This window comes from Halichoerus grypus, chromosome 3, assembly GCF_964656455.1.
Source record: "Halichoerus grypus chromosome 3, mHalGry1.hap1.1, whole genome shotgun sequence".
Classification (NCBI taxonomy): domain Eukaryota; kingdom Metazoa; phylum Chordata; class Mammalia; order Carnivora; family Phocidae; genus Halichoerus; species Halichoerus grypus.
The window spans coordinates 187,847,055-187,868,014 of NC_135714.1; the positions used below are offsets into that span (position 1 = coordinate 187,847,055).

At 43.4% G+C, this 20,960-nt stretch overlaps 1 protein-coding gene across 1 annotated transcript in view; it reads left to right on the plus strand.

Moving 5' to 3' along the window:
- The window catches only part of PDGFRL (platelet derived growth factor receptor like), a 65,302-nt gene that overhangs the window by 12,648 nt on the left and 31,694 nt on the right, over nt 1-20,960 (plus strand). Inside the window, exon 2 of the mRNA XM_036085013.2 lies at nt 4,048-4,345. Coding sequence (XP_035940906.1) covers nt 4,048-4,345 — 298 coding nt within the window. The remainder of the gene's footprint in view (nt 1-4,047; nt 4,346-20,960) is intronic.

The window sequence follows — 20,960 nt, forward strand, 5'->3', positions numbered from 1 at the left end:
GAAAGAAGGAAAGAAACTGTTACAACATGTCTTTAAGTGAATCAAAAGACAATAGCATGAACCAGAGAAGACTCTAGACCTGGCATCCAAGGGTCTGTTTCTTTGCTAGCTTCTTAGTGACCTGGGGTGAGCTACTTGGCATCTGTGATCTCAATTATTTCACCTGTAAATTAGGAAGAAGAATAACTGCTTTGTTTCCATTACAAATTTATCATGGAGATCACCATGAGACATTGTCACAAGACAACCACAAAATAGCAAGTAGCACTTAGCTAGCACTTATTTACTATGGGTCAGACACTATTCTCAGTATGTTAAACGTATTAACTCATTTAATCCCCACAACAATTGATGAGTTAGTCATTATTAACATATAATTCTCTGGGGCGCCTGGGTGGCTCAGTCGTTAAGCGTCTGCCTTCGGCTCAGGTCATGATCCCAGCGTCCTGGGATCGAGCCCCACATCGGGCTCTCTGCTCCGCGGGAAGCCTGCTTCTCCCTCTCCCTCTCCCCCTGCTTGTGTTCCCTCTCTCGCTGTGTCTCTCTCTGTCAAATAAATAAATAAAATCTTTAAAAAAAAAAAAAACAAAAAAAAAAACAAAAAAAAACATATAATTCTCAATTTACAGATGAACAAGCTGAGAGAGAGGATAGATAACTTCCCAGTGTCACACAGCTAGTAAGTGACAGCTAGGACCTGAAGTCAATAATGACATTTAATGATTTGTGAATTTTACCACCTATTTCTCTGTAAAATATACTACTATGCTATCGTCTCAAAAATGTAATGGTAATGGGCTTTCACTTTTATTTATCTATAATATGATTTTTTAGACCATAGGAAAATAATTTACATAGGTAGAAAAGTCATATTCTTTACGAAGTTAGACATGGAATTTGGGAATCACTCAATCCCAGGTCTGTCTGGATGCCTTATGGGGTCGGTAGGCTGGCTGTCATTTTTATCAAACCATGGACCAATTCCATCAGTCAGGCAGCTGGACCAACTATACAGTTAGATCAGTTGATATGTCTATTTGGTGAACAAGTCAGATTACTTTGCAGGGATAATACCACATTTGGATGCATAATATCCATAATTAGGTAATCTAATGTTCCTGAGTAATAGAGTCCCACAGTATCTGAGAGCTTAGAAGTCAAGTGAGTTGCACTGGTTGTCTAAATTCCATAGGATTTGCAGAAAGTTGTGGTCCTTTCTGATAGCTTGGATTCCTGTTACATGATAAAGAAAATACATCAAATTAGACTTCAACCCAGAAGTCCATGAATCCCACAGGCACAGTGTGATCAAAATACCTGTGGGGCACAGATGATGGATGTCTAATGGTACACTTTAATTTTCTACCTTAAGTAAAGTACTGTGATTTTTCCTTTATTGCAAAACTGAAATTTATGTTCACAATTGATGTTGCTGGATTAGCGTGCTCATGTTGATCCAATATGTCCCCAGTGGTTACAGTGCTTCTCCTTCTAGAAGGCTGGGGAAATATGTGCATGTGTGCCCCTGCCCACCCTCCTCTGTCATTAGAACTTTGGGGGTAAATAAGCCAAATGTGCTGGATCAGGGGGAGACTTGGCAAACAGCAGGTTCAATAGCAGGCCCTGGGGACTCGCCTTGGAGACTGGTGCTCAAGAACACAGCTCTGCTCCCTGGAAGGACTGAAGAAGTTCAGCAGGGCCCATGACCCAGAGAAGCTAGAGTAGAGGAAGGATGGGAAATAACAAGAGACTCGGACCTATGGAAAGAAGGAGGGGTCTCAACTGGCCCTGAAGTCATGGAAAAGAACAGGGCTTAGGCACCAAGACATACAAGCCCAAAGAAGGCAGCATGCTGAGGAGTTGATGTTGATTGATACTGGGTTCCGAGTGGGATTGGTTCCAGAGTCTGGGCTCAGCTGAACTAAAAGTGGAATCTAAATGGCTCCTGTTTCAAAGGGCAAAGGGCAACATGCAAAGGAAGCCAAGTTTATCAACACAGTTGAGTCCAGATCAGCTGAATCTTTAGTACGTAAGAGTATGGCTCCATGAAATGCTCAAAACTGTGCACACGCCTGTAACTAGCCCAGATCAAGAGAGAATGTTCCTGGACATTGCCCTCATGTACCCTCCTGGGCTCTCACCCCTTCAAGGAAAATTACTACCTGACTTCTAACCTCAGGGATTCAAACATGAAGTTTCTGAAAATTGAGTTTCTGATATTTATAAATCAGGAAATCTGCATTTCTGCCATCCTTTGAGGTATCAGATTCAGCAAGTGCGGGCATGTACTCTCTTAAACAGGGGTCTCCTGAAGCAGGAGGAGCTGTCCCTTAGGGAGGGCATGGCCTCACCAGGCCCACTTGGCTTACCTTGTTTGGTCACCTGCCTGGCCCACTGGTATAAGAGCTCGCAACTCTTACCTTTTTTCTATTTCTTGATCCCAATTTCAATGTCTTCGTACTTTTGACCACCCCAAGTCTTAAGTACACCAGGGTATTATTAGATAAATAAATACATCAAAAAGGAAAAGATTTTCTCCTGATTTATCACTTTTCCTGCAATTCCCTCAGTTGGCTCTGCAATTCCCTCAGTTGGCCAAGCTTTGTGTGGCTATCTATTCAAAATATATACAGGATATTTATCTATGTATAGTGAAATAAGCACTTGGAATAAGAGTCAGAAGACTTGAATTCTACTCTTACATTCTGCTACTAAGCAGCTGTGTGCAACTTAACTTTTCAGGGTCTCCTTAATTTTTTAAACCTATAACATGAGAATTTTACCTAAATGACTCTCAGGACCCTGTAAGTTGGGACATTTGGTAATTTTGTGGGTATATAGTGAGGTTGCCCTTGAGTTCATGCAGGCAGAAGGGCAAACTGAAACTGCATGGTTTTCTTCTTGTCCTTGCTGGGTGGACACAAGTCCAAGGCTGTGCAGGCATGTGGGACATTTGAGGTTTCTGGAGCCCAGAGGCATAACAAGGGAAGGGAAGCAAGAGCCCTCCTCCCTGGATGCAGGCAATAAGGGGTGAACTGTCTATAGAGAAAGGAAAAACAGAAATAAAATGGACTCAAAGTAGGTCAGCTTTTTTATTATCACCCTTTGCCAGCAATTATCAACAGTGTCGGTGATCAAATAATCTTCACCCCAAAGTATTTTGTTGGCTAAGTTCTAAACCATTGCTACAGTTTCTGTTGAGCTTTTAATAACTTATGTGGAAGTTTTAAATGAGCACACGTTTGGGGCCCCTGGGTGGCTCAGTTGGTTAAGTGGCCAACTGGATTTTGGCTCAGGTCATGATCAGGGTCGTGGGATGAGCCCCCTGTCAGGTTCCTTGCTCAGCGGGGAGTCTGCTTGAGATTCTCTCTCTCCCTCTCCCTCTGCCCCTCCCCCGGCTCATGCACGTGCTCTCTCTCTCAAATAAATCTCTAAAAACTAAAACTAAAAAGTAAAAAATAAATGAGCACAGGTTTAGGACTTACTCCTTCCTATGCTTTGTATTATATATGGACGTTGTCCACCCAGGTACACACAGACTCCACTGTGCACACTCATCTAGGAGAGAGTTCGTAGTGGTTTGGACTCTTCTGCATGTGCTTATGGTTCGGTTTGTGTCTGCATTCCCTGGAGATGACATATTCCTGCATTTAAACAGTAAATTCAGAATGATCAATGAGAGCCCCGCGACCGCAAGGATGGGAAACAGCCTTGAGCGCCTTTGAAGGGCTTTGCCCTCCTCTGTGACCCCTTAGACATTGCGAGACAGGGTGAACTACAAGGAATAGTCTTGTTGTTTGGTAAGTGTGAGTTTTAGTTCATATGTGCAATATTTTGCTGAATTTGAATAAAATCTTTGAAACTGAAATATCTTCCCTCTCAGTGACTATTGTTTTACAACTAAGGAATAAACCAAGAGAATAATGATTATTCCTGAAAATAATTTTCATGTAGGAGAAGAGTTTCAAAAATTTGCCTGTTTTAGGTGTGGAATCCTCTGGTTCGTTACTACTTGAGTGCATTGTTCTCTCCTCACGTTTGTACTAGTTACTGACCAACAGCCTCCCAAGAACAAGCGTCCAAAGGAGCCGGGAGAGAATAGAATCAAGCCTACCAACAAAAAGGTGAAACCCAAAATTCCTAAAATAAAGGACAGGGACGCAGCTGATGTCACACCGAAGACGCAGTCTATAATGATACATATGCTGGATAAAGGCCGCTTCCAGAAACCTGCTGCGACCCTGAGTCTGACGGCAGGGCAAACTCTAGAGCTCCGATGTAAAGGGAACAAGATTGAATGGAGTTATCCCACCTATCTTGACACCTTTAAGGACTCTCGCCTCAGGTGAGCATTTATTTATTTATTTTTACTTGCGTTGGTCAAGGGTTTAGTGTTAAATATTGCATTGTTTCTGCCATCCACCACTTCACGCTAATAGCCTATAAAAAAATGAAAGCTCAATGAACAAAAGCCATAGATTTTATTTCTTTGTCCAGTTTTTTTTTAAATTATTGCAAATACTATCCACATGGGTTAAAAGGGTGACATTTTATAGGAAGCCAAAAGACAAATAATTGAAACCGTGATGCATAGATATTGAAGAATTCATACCGTAAAAATAATGAGCCCAATCACTGCTTTCTGTTATTTTTTTTATGTAATCATATTGAAAACCGAAATGACCTAACAGGAGATGCCTGTAAGCACGTTGAGGAGAAGCCAACTTAAACTGATTTTGAACTTTTCAACTGCTTCTGGTTTGTGTTTACTTTCCTGAGTATGTGAGGTTCATGTTCAGAGCCTCAGCTGGTGATAGGGCCACATTGGAATGAGTACCTTCCGGAGCCTGTGTTTCTTGCGCAGGAAAAGTGGTTAAGGTGATGCTTAGGAAAAGTGTTAAAAAGCAAGAACACGGGGGCGCCTGGGTGGCTCAGTTGGTTAAGCGACTGCCTTCGGCTCAGGTCATGATCCTGGAGTCCCGGGATCGGGTCCCACATCAGGCTCCCTGCTCGGCGGGGAGTCTGCTTCTCCCTCTGACCCTCCTCTCCTCATGCTCTCTCTCTCTCATTCTCTCTCTCTCTCTCAAATAAATAAATAAAATCTTTAAAAAAAAAACAAGAACACGGACCACACTTCAGTGGGTCCTGGGAGGACCCCGGGGCCTTAGGGGCTGGGGGTCCAGTGCATCTTTGCAGGGGGGTCTGCTGAAATCACTGGGTCTCCATTTTCTCATGCACAGAATGAAGGGGATCCAGCTACATGATTTCTAAGATTCTTTCCAGCTTTTTCTTCATATGATTCAGGAAAAGGAATCCATGCAGGATATTGTCTGGAATGACTTGAATGGAGAAAGAATGAGCATCTCAGGCATCAAAAATTCTGTGTGTTCCTGACAGGTTCATTTTCCACACAAACTCCACCCCCGCACATCTTCCCTTCCCTCCAGGACACCGGCATGTACTCAGCGGCTGGGACACTCAACTGGGGAGCACCCTTGCCTCCCCCAGCCCTAACTCCCCTCATGCCCCCACATTCTCTTAATCCGTGAACCTGTCCAACCACAATGTGGCCACTCACCTCCAATCCCCAGTAACCACACCCAGATGTCCTCCTGGGCTCCTTCTCACTGCCGCTGGGCTGAGGTCTTAAAAATGTGGATCTGAACATGCCTTTCCCCTACTTAACGGGTAGGGCTCCACTGGGGATAAAGTCCAACATTTTCACCTGGCTGATGAGATCCTCCTTGAACTCAGAATCTCTCTAGCGTCACCTCTAATCTCTAGATTAGTATCTCTGCTTTCACTAGCCTGGGCTCCTGTAAGATTATCAAATGTGCCCTGCTCCCTCCGAGACCCCTCTTCACCTGGCTAACTTCAGCCTGCGTGTGGCTCTCTCAGGGAAGGCTGGGTCCCACCTCCTGGGGTTCGCTTTCCCATATCCCGGGGTGCATCCTCTTTTGATCACTCTTTTTGCTTGTGTCTCCTTTTTTTTTAATCTGTGTTTTTCACAGGGCTTAACTGAGTCCTTGGCATTTAGCTTTAGCTATTGGATGACTAGACAATCTTCTTCCCCTTCTTACACACATACACCTTAGAGAATAAATAAATTGAAATATATACAAGTAGTATCTCTCCATCTCTCTACCTCTTGTATTAAGACTCATATTTTATTCTGAAGATACTCTTCTGGCTTTGGGAGATGTAATAGTGTAGAGTTTTCCTTGAGGAATATTGGGTTGAATGAAGAGCGGTGTGTGTGTGTTTGTATGTATGTATTAAAGTATGTGTGTGCATCCCCTGCTTGGGACAGATCTGGAAAGATTTACTACCATTTACTACCTTTTAAATGATTTAATTTCTAAAGTGAGATTTACACACTTTTTCAAAAAAACAGAATTGAGCTATTTTAAATCATTCTGAACAGTTAATCTTTGACTTACAATATTTTAAAGCTAGATGATTTGGCCCTTGAAGATATAATATTTTCTAGAAGTATTTTCGAAGTTGTATTAGCCACAATATGTTTGAAAATATCTTAAGGACTCAAAGTAAAGTGAACATGAATCTGAATTGAAGAGAAATATTTAAGAGCTAAAAAACCCAATTTTGACTTTGTAACATTAAATTGTATTCAAAGCAGAGTCAGGGCTTTTTAAGAAAGTAAAGACAGATGTGGGCCCCCAAGGACTTTACCAAAAAATGTGAAAAATGTGAAAAACATCTAGTCATAACTCTATTTCAAACAACAACAAAATCACGATTTATTTGACACCAGAGATTCAACAAAGTGACTCTTGACATCTTTCCCAGAATGTGGTACCTTTGGATAGAGGAGAAGTATTCATCTTGTGTTTTATTTTCCTGTGGAATGAGTTCTTACTAGTGTTCTGACAGCTTTGGGTTTGGAAGTTCTCCAGGTGCGCTTCCAACAAAGCCTGGTCATTTTAAGCAATTTTGGTAGCTTTCTGGAACAAAGTTCACAATGCTACCACATTTGTCCATCAAGATTCTGACCAGAAGAGGGAACGGGTTAGGGAACAGAGAGGTCAGGCAGAGGCATGGTTAGATTTGAATCCTGCCTCTACCACTAGCCAGCAAAGTGATCTTTGATCAGCAGTTTGCCTAGAACCCACTTTCCTCATCTGGAATATGGAGATTATATTATCTAATGTAAGTGCTGCCTGGCCCATGGCAAATGTTCAATAAATTGCAACTAATCATTACTAAGCAGTGTACATTTCTCAAGCATGATCATCAGGTGATCTTTTGGGACAGTTAATTCTGATCGAGACTCCTATCAGAGAATGTTGTAATATAGAAGATCCAGAAAATATGGTACACCTCTTTCCTTTTTCATTTAATTGATCAATTCTTTGTAATCTGGGGCCTATGCCCATCTTCCCCCATGAAAATGTAAGCCACTGTGGGCAATAACCATGTTTGTTTGGTTCATCATCAGATTCCCAGCACCTTGAAGAGTGCCCGACACACACCAAAACTCAGGAAACAGTTTTTGGTTTCCCTAGGGGTTTAATGATCATTTCAGAAGCCATTTCCTGGGCATGCATTTGTTCACTCAACGTTCAAAGATAAATACACTTAGTGCAGACATGTGCACTGTGACTATGGGGGGGGAGAGTGATAACAAAATATGAATATGTTTTATATCTAGGGTGCTGTGCCACCTTGGATCCATCCCCACTGTCTCAGAGCCTATACTTGCTTCACCTTATGGAGCCATTTTGTCAGCTGCACCCCCACCCCCATCCCCAGGAACTTCTCCCTCTTTATCCATCTTGTCCCCTCCTATGCTCATTAGACTCTAGGGTCTGTTGTTTCTACCAACCTCTTGAATCCATCCTAAGTAAGTTATGTTGTCCTCTGTTTTTCCTTTATTCCTTCTTGGAAATTTCTGGCCCCAGATGAACCTGTTCACCCACTTCTTCTTGCCCACACTTGGTCACTGAACACTGGTGGAGAAAAGCATGCAGCTGGCTGGATGGTGCCATTAGACGGTGGTCACTTCACTTGTGTCTGGCAATGCTAGATAGATTTCTCTAGAGAGCTCACTTTTTCTCTCTTCCTAAACCTCTGATCTTTTCCATCTCTCTCCTTTGAGCTAAAGAAATTCTTACCTAATTTATTGAGAAATTGGAGCCTTTGGATTGCCTCGACTTCATCTTATTACATCCCTTCCTTCCCTACTCTGACAGTTATAGTGGAGGAAGGGTTCCTCCTCCTGACTAAGGTCAAACTCTGCCTGTGTCCTGGATCTCACTCTTCTGTGCTTTCTCGGGAGCCTTGAGATATCAGTTATTGCCTCCCTGTTTGGCATCTTTAACCTCCCCTTCTCGGCGGGATCCCTTCCATAAGCCTTCTCCATATTACGAAATCCCACCTTAGCCCCTGTGTGTCCTCCAGCTACCTTCCTCTCTCACCTTCAGAACCAGGCCCCTTGGAAGAGTCTCTCTTTACGCTCATCGTCTCCATTGCCCTCTCCTATCACCCTCCACCTAGACCACCTGACTCCTGCATGCATTTAATCACCAAGGTCAAGGTCATTAAATACAGAGTTTTCTTTTCAATCCCCATGTGACTTGCCCCACCAGGTCCATTCAACAGAAGGGAATGCTCTGCTCTTGGCTTCCACAGCATCATTTTCTGCCAATTTTCCTCCTGCCTCATGGGCCCCTCCTTGAAGTTTGCTTCACCAGCTCTTCATCGTCCACTCTCCCAGACATTAAATGTTGGTTCTGTGTCTTCTCTTCTCATTAGATGCTACCAAATGCCCTCCACTGATCATATGGCAGACCTAAATGTTTCTGTTGAGCTCCAGATCTGACTCTCCAGCAGCCTGCTCAACTGCCTGAGACTTTCTCTGAACTGAACTATCTGAAACTGAGCTCATAAGTCTTCTCCACACCTGATCATCCTCCTGTGTCCTTCAGTTCAGCGAATGGCACTAATTTTACCCAGTTGCCCTTAACCAAAAGCCTGGAATCATCTTGGATGTTTTCCTTTTACTTTCACATCCAATCAACTACTACTGGATGCCCAAATGATGCTATTCAGTGATTTCTTGCATCTTCCTTCTTCTTTCCACGATGGCAGCAATGACCCTTGTCTCTTACATGGACTACAGTGTAATCTTGTAACTAGCTTTTCTGCATCCAATCTTGAACCTGACCTCATCTTCTACACAGTAGTCAGATCTTTCACAAAAGCACATCTGGTCCTGTCACTTTTCTGCTTCAAGCCCTTTGATAGAGCAATTCTGTTGCTCTTAGAATTAAGTTGCAACTCCTGATATGGCCCACAAGGCCATGCATAATGTGGCCTCTGCCTTTCCTTCCTGTTTCATTTCACTTCACTCTCTTGTTCACAACCCAGGCTCTGGGGACTCTTTCTGATGCCCAGATGGGCCAGTCTCCTTCTTGCCTGGGCCTTTGCCCATTTGGGTCTGCTTGCTTGTAAGGCATATACTGGAAAAGCTGCTCACCAATCTTCAGACCCAGGCCCGTCCCGTCCTTTCAGCCCCGCCCTCCGCTAGGCCCAGTTACACACCCTCACTGAAGCCCGCATCACCAATGGTGCAATTGCTGTTTTATATTTGTGTCCCTCACTCGGCTGTCAGCTTGGCAGAAGTGGCATCTGCTTATTCACCAGTACACTCAGGCCCTCCATCAGTATCTCAGTGCAAGTATGGTGCTGGGCGCCGAGCATAGAGTGGGTCGAAAATCAGGCCCCTGGGGTCATGAGACCTGTTAACTCTGGAACAAGTTCATGGAACTTGAGAGATCAAAGGGACCTTAGTAGTTGTTATGCTTAAGTGCCTCTTTTTAACAAATGAGGAAACTGAGAATCGTGGGAGGTAGATGGCTGGTCCTGAGTGACAATGGGTGAACAGCAGCGTGAGCCTTAAACCCCGGGCCTTCTGGTTCCCAACATGGAGCTGCTGTTCTGCACAAGTGCCCTGAGCTATGTCTTACGGGACACATTTAGACCAAAGACCACTCTTGGCCTCACAGAGGTAGTAGCTTCAGGGAAGATAGATTTGTTGTTGACGACGACCACAACTACTACTACTACTTCTTCTTCTTCTCCTCCTCCTCCTCCTCCTCCACTTCCTCCTCCTCCCTCTCTCTCTCTCTCTCTCTCTCTTTTTTTTTTTAGTTTTTTGGGTACTTGACTTATAAATCTGATTTCTAAAATTAAGGCTCAAAACAGAAATAAAACTAATAAAACTTATATGCTTTTCCAAAGGGGGCACTGATTTCTTGCTAGGATAGCTTTGAATTGAAAGTGATCGAAATTTCACATTGATTTCTGTTAACCTTTTGGATATCAGAATGTGAAAACATTACCTTGGACTACTTGGAAAGAAGAGCTCTGTCAGAAGGCCATAAATGATCCCTCATCCTCAAAGGTGGATGTTGACCACCCCCAAGGATGACCTGAGATGAGGTGTGCTTGTGGGCCTCTTCCAGGCCTCCTGTTCTGTGATGCTCGCTCCCTTCACATCGGCGAACCCATGTCATTAGAAGGCCCACTAGATGGCAGGTTTCAGCTGCGTTACACTTCTCTTCCTTTCACCAGTAAAAGAAACATTTCAAAGGAAGACCGGTTAGGAAAAATGATGGCACATTTGTGCTGATGGTTCTTTCATTCTTTTAGGCTACTCAGTGGTCACAGTTTCCAGTTATATTTTAAGCAATCTAGAATTCAGTTTCCTAACAAATAAAAAAAGGGTGGGCATTGGTAAGCTCATGTGCCCACACCAGGATAAATTGATGGGTAGTGCTGAGTCCTGCTGAGTCTTCCCAGAGCACTGGGCACTTGAACAGTTTAGGTGGTGCTTTAGGGGCTAATAGTAATGTGAAGATTCTGTATTTTTAGGTGCTGAAATTGACTCAGATTTTAATTCCAGATTCAGTGCATCCCAGATCACATAGATCTCCACTCTCTTTTGAGATTGGAAACAGCAAGGATATTTTTCTGACTGTATTTGGTATCATTTATTGACCGTTTTGTTTCCTGACTCCTCTGCCTGCCCCCCTCCTGCTCACCTGCTTTTTGACTGTCCGTCTTCCCACTGCCACCCTCCCTTAATTTTTTTTGTTCTTCTTTTCCAACAATTATTGTTGTTGTTGTTATTATTAAGCATTTATGATATTCAAGATCCAATGCTAGGTGTATGCTGGACTTACAATGGTGCCCAAGATAGACACAACGTCTATATCCGTAGAGCTTTTAATTATAAGGAAATACCCTATTAAATAAGCAATTTTAATATATAGTTGTGTGAATGCCTTGTTAGCAGAAGCACAGGGTCAGAGAGGAGAAAACTCAAGCTATACCTGAAGGATAAGAGTTAACCAGGTAAAGAAGGGGATAGAAGAAGAATATAAGAAAGCTCCAGAAGGAGAGAACAGCATAAGGCATTGCCTGGAGCTGAGAGAGCATAGCACCGGGAACATTGAGAGTGGTGGGAGAAGATGGGGTAGCCCGAGGTAGTGGAGCAGAGAGGAGGTGAGCACGGAGAGATGATGCTGGAGGTAAGCTGGAGGCAGCCTGCATAGAGCCTTGTCAGTTATGCTGAGGAAGTTAGAGGGAAATGTAAGGGCATTATGAGCTGTTGACTTAAAGCCTTCATAAACAGACACACATAGAAAGTACAGAGGGATATATACACCACACTGTGAGGGGTATTACTCCTCACTGCCTTTAGGAGAAAGACAACATCACTTCCCAGTGTCAGGTGTACCCACTCTCCCTCCATGCACCTCACACCCATTTTCCACAAACTGGGGTCTACAGATATATTCTGGACCTAAGCTTTCTTTGCAAATTAAAAAAAAAAAAAAATGCTTTTTTTTTTCTGTTGATACTATAAAAAAACATGAATATAAGAATATTCTGGACCATCTGATCAACCTCTACTAGGCAGTCAACATAACCCATTTCCATCTTTTCTGGAAACATTTTATACCTCTCATAATACACGTTCAGAGTTTGGAGCAGGGGAATCTTGGCACAGTGCTGAGCCAGGGAAGAAAATAAGAAACTTAGGATAGGTGGCCTAGATGATGGCTTAAATATAAGTCAGTGTTGGGTAAGAACAAGCAGACGCTGTAGATTTAAGCTAGCTTGTTAGCACCGTCAGAGCCTTAAAAACAAGCAGGGCTGGGCGCCTGGGTGGCTCAGTTGGTTAAGCAACTGCCTTCGGCTCAGGTCATGATCCTGGAGTCCCGGGATCGAGTCCCGCATCGGGCTCCCTGCTCAGCGGGGAGTCTGCTTCTCCCTCTGACCCTCCTCCCTCTCATGCTCTCTGTCTCTCATTCTCTCTCTCTCAAATAAATAAATAAAATCTTTAAAAAAAAAAAAAAAACAAGCAGGGCTGACGTGGTCATAAAGAAACCCTGGCTCTCCTCCCTAGAAAATCAGGGCCCAGGCATTGTCTTTCAGGATGTTTCTGTGTGTCTGGTCGGATGTTAGCATTTTCCAGTCAAGAACTTCAAGTTGGGAGGAGTGGGTGGGGCACAGGCGATCTCTTTGATGGCTGATGCCTCTGATAACAATAAATAGCTTCCAGAAAGAAGGGAGGGCATCTGGGTTCTCCCTCCACCACAGTGGGCAACAGCTCACTCCACCCACAGACAGCACAACAAGAGAGCAGCCCAAGCAGACTGCTGGCGCCAGGCCAATCTAATCCTTTACAGCGTCTCAAAGGAGCGTGGTCTGGAGGACATTTTAAAAGAAAAAGAGAAGGATGTTTAGAAGTGTTTATAAACAGCAGAATCCCACTGTCGAGAAGGAATCTGCACAGATTTTGGTAAATATTGTGAGTAATATTCTAGTGCACTGAGCAAGATGTCTTTTTTTCTTTGATTTATGTTATTCAAATAAATGTAACACAAAATTGACCGTTACAATTACATTGACCATTTTGATGTATACAGTTCAGAGGCAGTAAGTACTTTCATATGGTTGTGCAGGTTTCTTTTTAATTCAAACTCACTTCAAAGCTCCTTTTGCTTTATTTTCTGAGCAGAACAAATGATGAGGTTTCATGAAAATTCTGGGGCTCTCCTTTGGCTTTTGGATTTACCTGGATGTGCCTTTTGGGTCCAATTTGCAGTGGGAAATAGAAGCATATATTGCAGCCAAACTCTGATGCTTTCCTTCAAATTGATTTCTACTGCAGAAAACAGTTGAATTAAAAGTAAATTGTTGGGGCGCCTGGGTGGCTCAGTTGGTTAGACATCCAATTCTCGATCTCAGCTCAGGTCTTGCTTGATCTCAGGGTTGTGAGTTCAAGCCTCACACTGGGCTCCCTGCTAGGCATGGAGCCTACTCAAAAGAGAGAAGAAAAAAAAAAAAGCTTGTCCAGCTCTCTCTTCCCAGACTCAATGGCGCCAGTGCCAGGCCTTCCATTTCCCCAGAGATGGATTGGTGGGGGTGGCCGGATACAAGACTTCTCTGGGTGTACTAGATGTTCTGACAGTGTTCAGGTTGCAGAAAAACACAGCTCTGTTCCATTCAGGACATGGGTGGGGAGGGCAATAATAGAACCAGCCACATTGTGGTGTTGTCAGGATAGAATGAGGTCATGCAAGTAAAGCTTGGCATGCACAGTAAGCCATCTCAATAAAGATGAGCTATTTTTATTCAGAAGACTGTAGAAGAAAAACAGCCAGTTTTTCAGGAATTTTGTTTTTAAAAATTGTTGTAGACATTTATCTCAACCTTGTACCCACTCTAGATGTCTGTAATGCTGTGGAGTGCTTACTGACATCAGACTCACAGTACTGAGTACCTGAAGATCCAGCTACCCCCAGTCTACTAGGCATTAAGGTGGAGAAATGGGTTGAAGTGAATTACGCAGTTTTGGGGAAAATGTTTCTTGCTCTTATTTAAAAAGAATGTTTTGTTAACCAAAACATTTAATTTCTTGAGCATTCTGATAAGGCTGGGTTTGATTATGCCAGAGGTGTTGCACAGTATTAAAATATAGTAAGATTACAGTAAAGTTGAGTTAATGCATCAAACCAAAGACACTATAGGAATATCCCAGCACTACTTTTGATGATAATTTTGGAGACTCTGTTGCAAAATGGAGCATTGTTTATAGGATAACATTAAGGGATTGCCTGTATTTTACAAATGAAACCCTGCTTTAAAAAATATGTATACCTACCACATACAAAAAAAAAAAAAATGTATGTACATGTGAGATGTGGGATTTAATGTGCAAAAACTGAAAATGGGTGTTAACGTAGCATGATCATCTTCTGCCAAGTATTTAAATATGCAAAATGTAAATAAAACCATTTTGAAAGGTATATCAGAAGAGGAAGCAAGAAAAGGGGAATAAAGGATAAACTATAAAATGGGCCATTTTATGTTCACGGGTATATAACTGTATAGAATGGCACATTATAAAAACCAGCTAAACTGAGATGTTAGAGCTTTGCCTCCAGGTTCCGGGCCTGGCCCCCCTAACAGCAGCATCCTCTGGCACAGCGGCTGGCTGCAGGGGGACAGGTGTGAAGTCACAGCCCTCGGGAATCTGCCCAGAGCCTCGGCTGTCACCTCTTACCGTCCTACATTCCCAAACTGTTCACTCAGCCCTGGGGCCTCGGGATCCTCTCCCCTCCCCTTGCTTGGTGTTTTACTGTGCAGACCCTTTGTTCAGATGGTCTTTTGGGCTTCATTTTGACTTTGCCCTGGATTCTGCCTTTCAGATCACATCCTACAGTTTAATGCCTTAATTCTGACCCCACCCTACCTCTTTGTAGCCAGGTTCCATGATGCCTCACTTGCCTCGGAGGGGAGGTCAGGTGGTCCAAGGTCACACTTCCTCATTAGAACCTTGCTCTTCTTTATGAACTTGACATAGTAGCTGGGACAAAGCAAGATGTGGAACCCTGTGTACCAACCAAAACTGACATGAGAGAATATGCCCGTATACATTTATTTACATAGGTGGCTCATGAAATGGTACAAGATATGTGATCAGCTGGTGGCCATCCCAGGGGAAGACAGCGGACCACAACCATATGTATAAAAGCAGGAGGGGTGACTAGGGCACGTGTGTCACAGCGTGAGACTAATAGGTGTTCAGCTGAGCAGAGTACGTGCCAGATAGAATTACCGGTAGCCTAATTTATAAAGATAGTCCACTGTGTCAGGAAAGCATATGTGAAAAAAACAAAACAAAACAAAACAAACAAACAGAAGTGGTGCAGACCACAGAAGCTTTTGAACTAGTGGGATAAATGACATACATACCATATATAAGAACAGAGCAACTATGGACAGTTTGTAGTCAAGTGTGAGTATGCGGGGACTGATGGGAACGAGAGAAGGTAGCTGTCAGCAAGGGCTAGAGAGGCAGATTAATTCGTTGAGTGATTAATTATTTGAATGCAGGAGACTGGCCTTGAGGATAAAATGGAGAGATGTGGAAAGCAGAGCATAAAACCTCCCCAAGGGATCAGCCTATGCCATCAGCTTGGGGAACCACTGATTCAGCCCGGATCCTACATTTTATATATGATTGGGTTACACCCACAGAGGTTAAGGGGTTTTTCAAGTTTGTGCAGCTTTTAGTAAAAGTAAACTAGGCTTGAATCCAAATCCCAACGCCCCTCTAGTCTCAAGAAGGCAGTCTGTTTCTTCAGGCTTGTCCAGATTCACCGTCCAAGTGGCATGAGTGTGAGTGGGCACCTTGAAAATGTTAGCAAGATGCGAGATTTGGTGGATCTCTCTCTGCTGTGAATTCCTTGTGCAGGGTATGAATGGGGCCTGGCCCACGGGCTCTGCATTCACTATTATAACTCGGCCATAATACCCTCACTGTGGCTGTATGCCCGCACATTAGTAACCCACAGCTTGTTTTCCTAACAAGGGTGGTGGAGGCTGGCTCCATTGTCTTCTGCCACTCCTCTTCCAGGGGCTATTCCTCCCTAAAGATGTGGCCTTGAGCATTGAGCTAAGCAGAGCTGGGGGATCTTGTTTTCATGCTACTCAGAGAAGTGCTGATGGGCTGGCTTGCTCTACCTAGTATGATTAGAATTGCCAGAAATATAGTAATGTGAATTATTAACATAAATAACCCCTATACCTCAGAATCATATGGTTGCTAAGTCTAAAAGATGACCTGGTCAGAATTACATGACAACAGTGATTTGTTATTTCTATGAGTTTCACTACATGGTGAGTGCACATCTGCTAAGTTTATCTCCTACCATCACCCATAAACTTCCTCTCAGTCACACATGTGGTCAGAATTTGGTTATGTATTGGAAATAATACACAGGTTTCCTTTTCCAGTGCACAGTGGAAAGCATGCCAGACTTTGTTCCCAAGAGAGTCCATTCCCAGCTCTGACTCTAACTGGCTGTGTGACTCAGTCACCCGTAACTCTCATCTGCACAGCATTATGCCAGGCCGAAGGCTATGGGGGACATAGACAAACACAGTTTCTGCTTGGGAAGGGATCATTTCAAGAGAAATAATAGGAAGTTGGAAGTTACATGCTGCAGATACTCTGTGAGAAATGCATTAAGTGTAGGGTGTGAGAAGTTTAGATCAGTGTGTACTGGGGCCGCACCAATAGCACCTAACGTGTGTGGGCACTTAGGCTATGCCAACATCCTTCTAGAGTCTCATACATTTACTCATTAAATTCTCATAACCCTACAAGGTAGGGGCTATGATTATCTCCATGCCTCAGATGAGGAAACTGAGTACAGTAAGATTAAGTAACTTGTTCATGGTCACAGAGCTATTACCAGGTGAACTGGGGAGATTCTGGGACTTGGGGACTCGACCCAGACAGACTCAAAGGAGTTGGCAAATTTTCTTGATCTTGTCACAAGAATGAATTCCAAGACAGACATGCAACATAGCAGAGTGGATGAATAACACAAAAGGGAAAGTTTATTAAAGTGAAAAGTACACTTTCAAGATACGAGACTGCTCAAGAGAGAGAGACAGAGAGAGAGAGTGAGAGCAAGAGTTGTGCCCACAGGGTTTGGGTTTCTAGCTTTTATCAACAGTTGTTAACTGGGGCCAGAGTAGTTATTGGAGCAGGGAAGCAGAGTTTTGCACTTCTTCCTAATTTGGTCAAGGGTTTCCTGTCATGGCATCCGCCATCTTGGGCCTGTCTGGTTTGATCCGGCTTCTTGTGGAGTGCTGCCAGGAAAGGCCTCTGATCTTCTGGAGAGCCGGCCATGACTTCCCGTTGCTGACCTGTAGGTATCCTGTTAAAGCCTAACTGTCTACTCTAACAGAGCCAGTAGTAAGTGGTAGAGGCAGGATTTGAACCAAGGAAATCTGACTCCTGAATGCATGCTCTCAGCCACTCCTTAAAGAATAAAAATGCAGACAGCCTTTTATAGGCAGAAATGGGATGGGATATGAAGTTATTAGCAAAAGAAAAGAAAGGATTTTTCCGGCAAGGTCACCTTCCCTGAGTGGGGATGGCAGGAGGTCTTATACAGATGACCTCAGTAGTGCCCATCAGGAAATTCTAGATTCATTGGTTTAAAATTCCACTCCAAGAAGAGACTGAAACTGCAGTTAGGTTAGGTCTTAAGTCTTGATGGGACTTAACATAAGTGACTCCATTTTGAGCCTATTGTTTCTTTTTAACAATTCCCTCTTTTGTCAAACTCAGCCTGAGAGACAGGGTAAAGATTGAAGGCATTAGCACCACTCTCAGCTACCACGTTGTAGTTCTCAAAACTGTTGGTGATCCTATTTTTGCTGAATCTCTGTGATATTCACAGGTCATGACTTCAGGCTCACAGTTTTTTAGTCAATCATCCTCTTCATTCCTTTTTTGTCATTCCAATCTTAAGCAGACATTTACTTGGTCATTAGTGACTGCAAATATGCATTTAAAGCTTTTGAGAGACTACAACATGCCAGAGAGATTATTATGATAACTGCAAGCAGGATAATTCCCAAAGTTTGGAGTGCACTTTGGAGTCATGGTCCCCAGGACCCAAACCAAAGGGAGGAGACCCCTGTAGAAGGAGTCCTCCTTTTAAGCCGAGTGGCTTGCTCAGTGATCTTATGTAAATGAGTTTCAGCTTCCCCAGAAGTGTTAACCTAGATCTGCAGGTGCTGTTGGCCACAGCGCAGACACCTTATTGCTCAGCTGAAAGATAATTATGTCACCAAGAATAACTTTGGCCAGAGAATCTAAGGATCTTTGCTGGGCCGTTAGTGTCTTGGAAATGGAATTTGAAGTGTCTCCAAGAGTTAAGGAGAGGTTTCTGATCATATTCTCATTTGTGTTTATTCCTAAGCCAGGGGTCAGTGAGGTTTTTAGTGCATATGGGAAGAGAATCTCCTATCCTGAAATAAAAAGTCATCCTAAGTGCCTCACAAAGGTGGGCTAGTGAGATCTCTTGAAATCAGTGGGGGCAAATCTGATCTGGATAATCATGGGAATGTGGGGGTACACATGTACTAAGATTCACATATGAAAATGTGTCTAACTGGGTACATACTTCTAAGGTGGGTCAATTGTAGTTTGTAGTGACATTGGGAATAGAGAAAGTGTTCACAGGGAAGACCAGGCGATCTCTTAGACCATGACAAATCTAGCAATCTGAAAGATGACCCCATTAGAAGTGCCCTGGGAGATATAGATGAGGGCATTGTCTTTCCAGGCCAATGACAGAATAAAGAAAAAGGAGAGAGGGCTTCTTGTTGAGTTAAAGTATGAAGCCTTGATCTGGCGTCTTGTGCAGAAGTAGTCTACTTCAATGTCAGCTACTTCTCTTCCTTGTCAGTTTCATGTGTGGCATCTGTACAGGGCCAAACATCAGGTGGAGCCTCCTTTAGCTGTAAGATATGAATCCAAGGCTCAGTACCTTCTAGTTTTGCAGCAGTGTCAGTGGTCAGAAGCACTTGGTAAGGTCCCTTCCAACAAGGCTCAAAGACTGTCTTCCTCTGCTGACACTTCCAGGATACCAGTCATCAGGCTCTAGACTATGACCAACAGGATCCTTTGAATTGGAATCCAGGAAAGCTTCTTTATTGATATTAGCTTGAACATAAAACATTAAAGACATACAGTAGCTGGTCATACTAACATGAGAGAACAAGGGATCAGAAGAAGTTGTATATCAGTAGACGTTGGTCTGCTAATGACTGTCTTGTATGGAGTGAGTTTATATTTCAAGAGGATCTTCTGTGAACGGTCAGCAAGACCAAAGGCAATACCATAGGCCAGGGGAGTTCAGTAGCTTTGGAAAGTTTAGAAACTTTAAATTTGAGAATCCCACGAGTTCTCTTGACCTTGCCTGATGATTGAGGATAATAGGGACAGTGATAATTCCAAGAAATTTGCAAAGTTTTCCTTAAAGCTTGTATGCTTTTCCCAATGAAGTGGGTACCTCAATCACTGGAGATTGTGGAAAGTGTACCCCAAGTGGGAAACACATTTTCTAACAGTTTCTTTGCCCCTGTGAGGGCATCTGCTTTGCAGTAGTGGAGGGCTTCAACCCATCTGGAAAACACACATGTAATAACAAGAACATATTGATAACCCACACTAAGTGTCAGTCAAATGAAGCCAGCTGAAGCTGTTCAAAGGGAGGAAGTCTGAAGCCTCTGTGAGCAAAAGTAGTTTTTCCAGGATCACAGACCTTTCAGGTCAGACAGTGCTGGCAGACTGTTTTGGTAGTTTTATCGACATCTCCCTGTTACAGGATTTGTGTGTCCCCTAAGTGCCCAGGTTCTTGGTCACGGCGCATTGGAGAATGAAGAGGTAGACTAGACAAAGAGTGCTGGGCAGCAAAGCAAAGTCTATTGAGCAAGAGTACAAAGCTCCCGGCCAGGGAGGGGGACCCGAGTGGGTTGCCCTCACAGTTTCTAAGTTTAGGAGGTTTTAAGAGCTCTTTTGTGGAACTATCTTAAGCAATCAGTGTGTGCTGAGTCGTGCCAATCAGGGCTTTGGTCACGTATCTGTCTACCTATTAGGTTAATGTTGTCCACATGCTGATGGTGTTTTTTGGCTGACATCTGGGGGCTTAGGTCTTAACTGCCCCTTGCCCATGATATTGGCAAATGCTTTTGTAGTTAATTGTCTCATGTTAGGACGTTTTGCAGAAGTCATTTCTGCAAAGGCTGCAGAGCAGAATGCTAGTGTGGTCCTGTCTAAGCTGCAAAACAGGATGTCAGTGCTATTTTATTTTAGCTGTCCTCACTCCATATTTTCTTGTCGGGGACCCTGGCCTGACTACTTAACTGTCCACCTCACTCCTAACATCGCTACCTAATGTCGATTCATAATTTGAGTCACCTAAATGCACTATGGTGGGTGAAGAAATGCACAAACTAAAAAATGAGGTTTGCCAGGGAGCCAGGAAGAACCAAGAGCCATCCTGGGTTTCCCATTGTCCCAACTGGTCATTTACTTAAGAGTTATTGTTGACCCATCTTAATTTCTCTAGCTCAGGAGCAGACTGTTGCCATGTTACAAAGACCTCAGGATGGCAAAACTGTGATGGAGGGTCATTTTTTGCAAAAGCAGAATGGACTTGATCAACATGTACTACAATCTTTCTAGATTCTTTTGGTGCTGCCTCTGCATGAAAGTTGGCTGGGGCATTTCCCTGATACTCAGGTTCAGTCCCTTTAGTGTGAGCCTCAATTTTGATGACAACAATTTCAGAAAGTAAAAGAATAGCAATAAGATTACTTACTTGTTGCTCATTTTTCCATGGGGTCCCGGGGAAGATGTAAGAAAACCCCTTTATTGCCATAACATCCCCAAGTCATGAACAACCCCAAAGGCATACGGGCTGTCCATGTAAATATCAACAGTCTGTCCTTCCAATAATCGGCATGCTTGGGTAAGGACATGAAGCCCTGCTTGTTGGGCGATTTTAGCTTGCAGGAGGTTTCCCCTTTTGAGTAGGTCATAGTAATAGCATTAC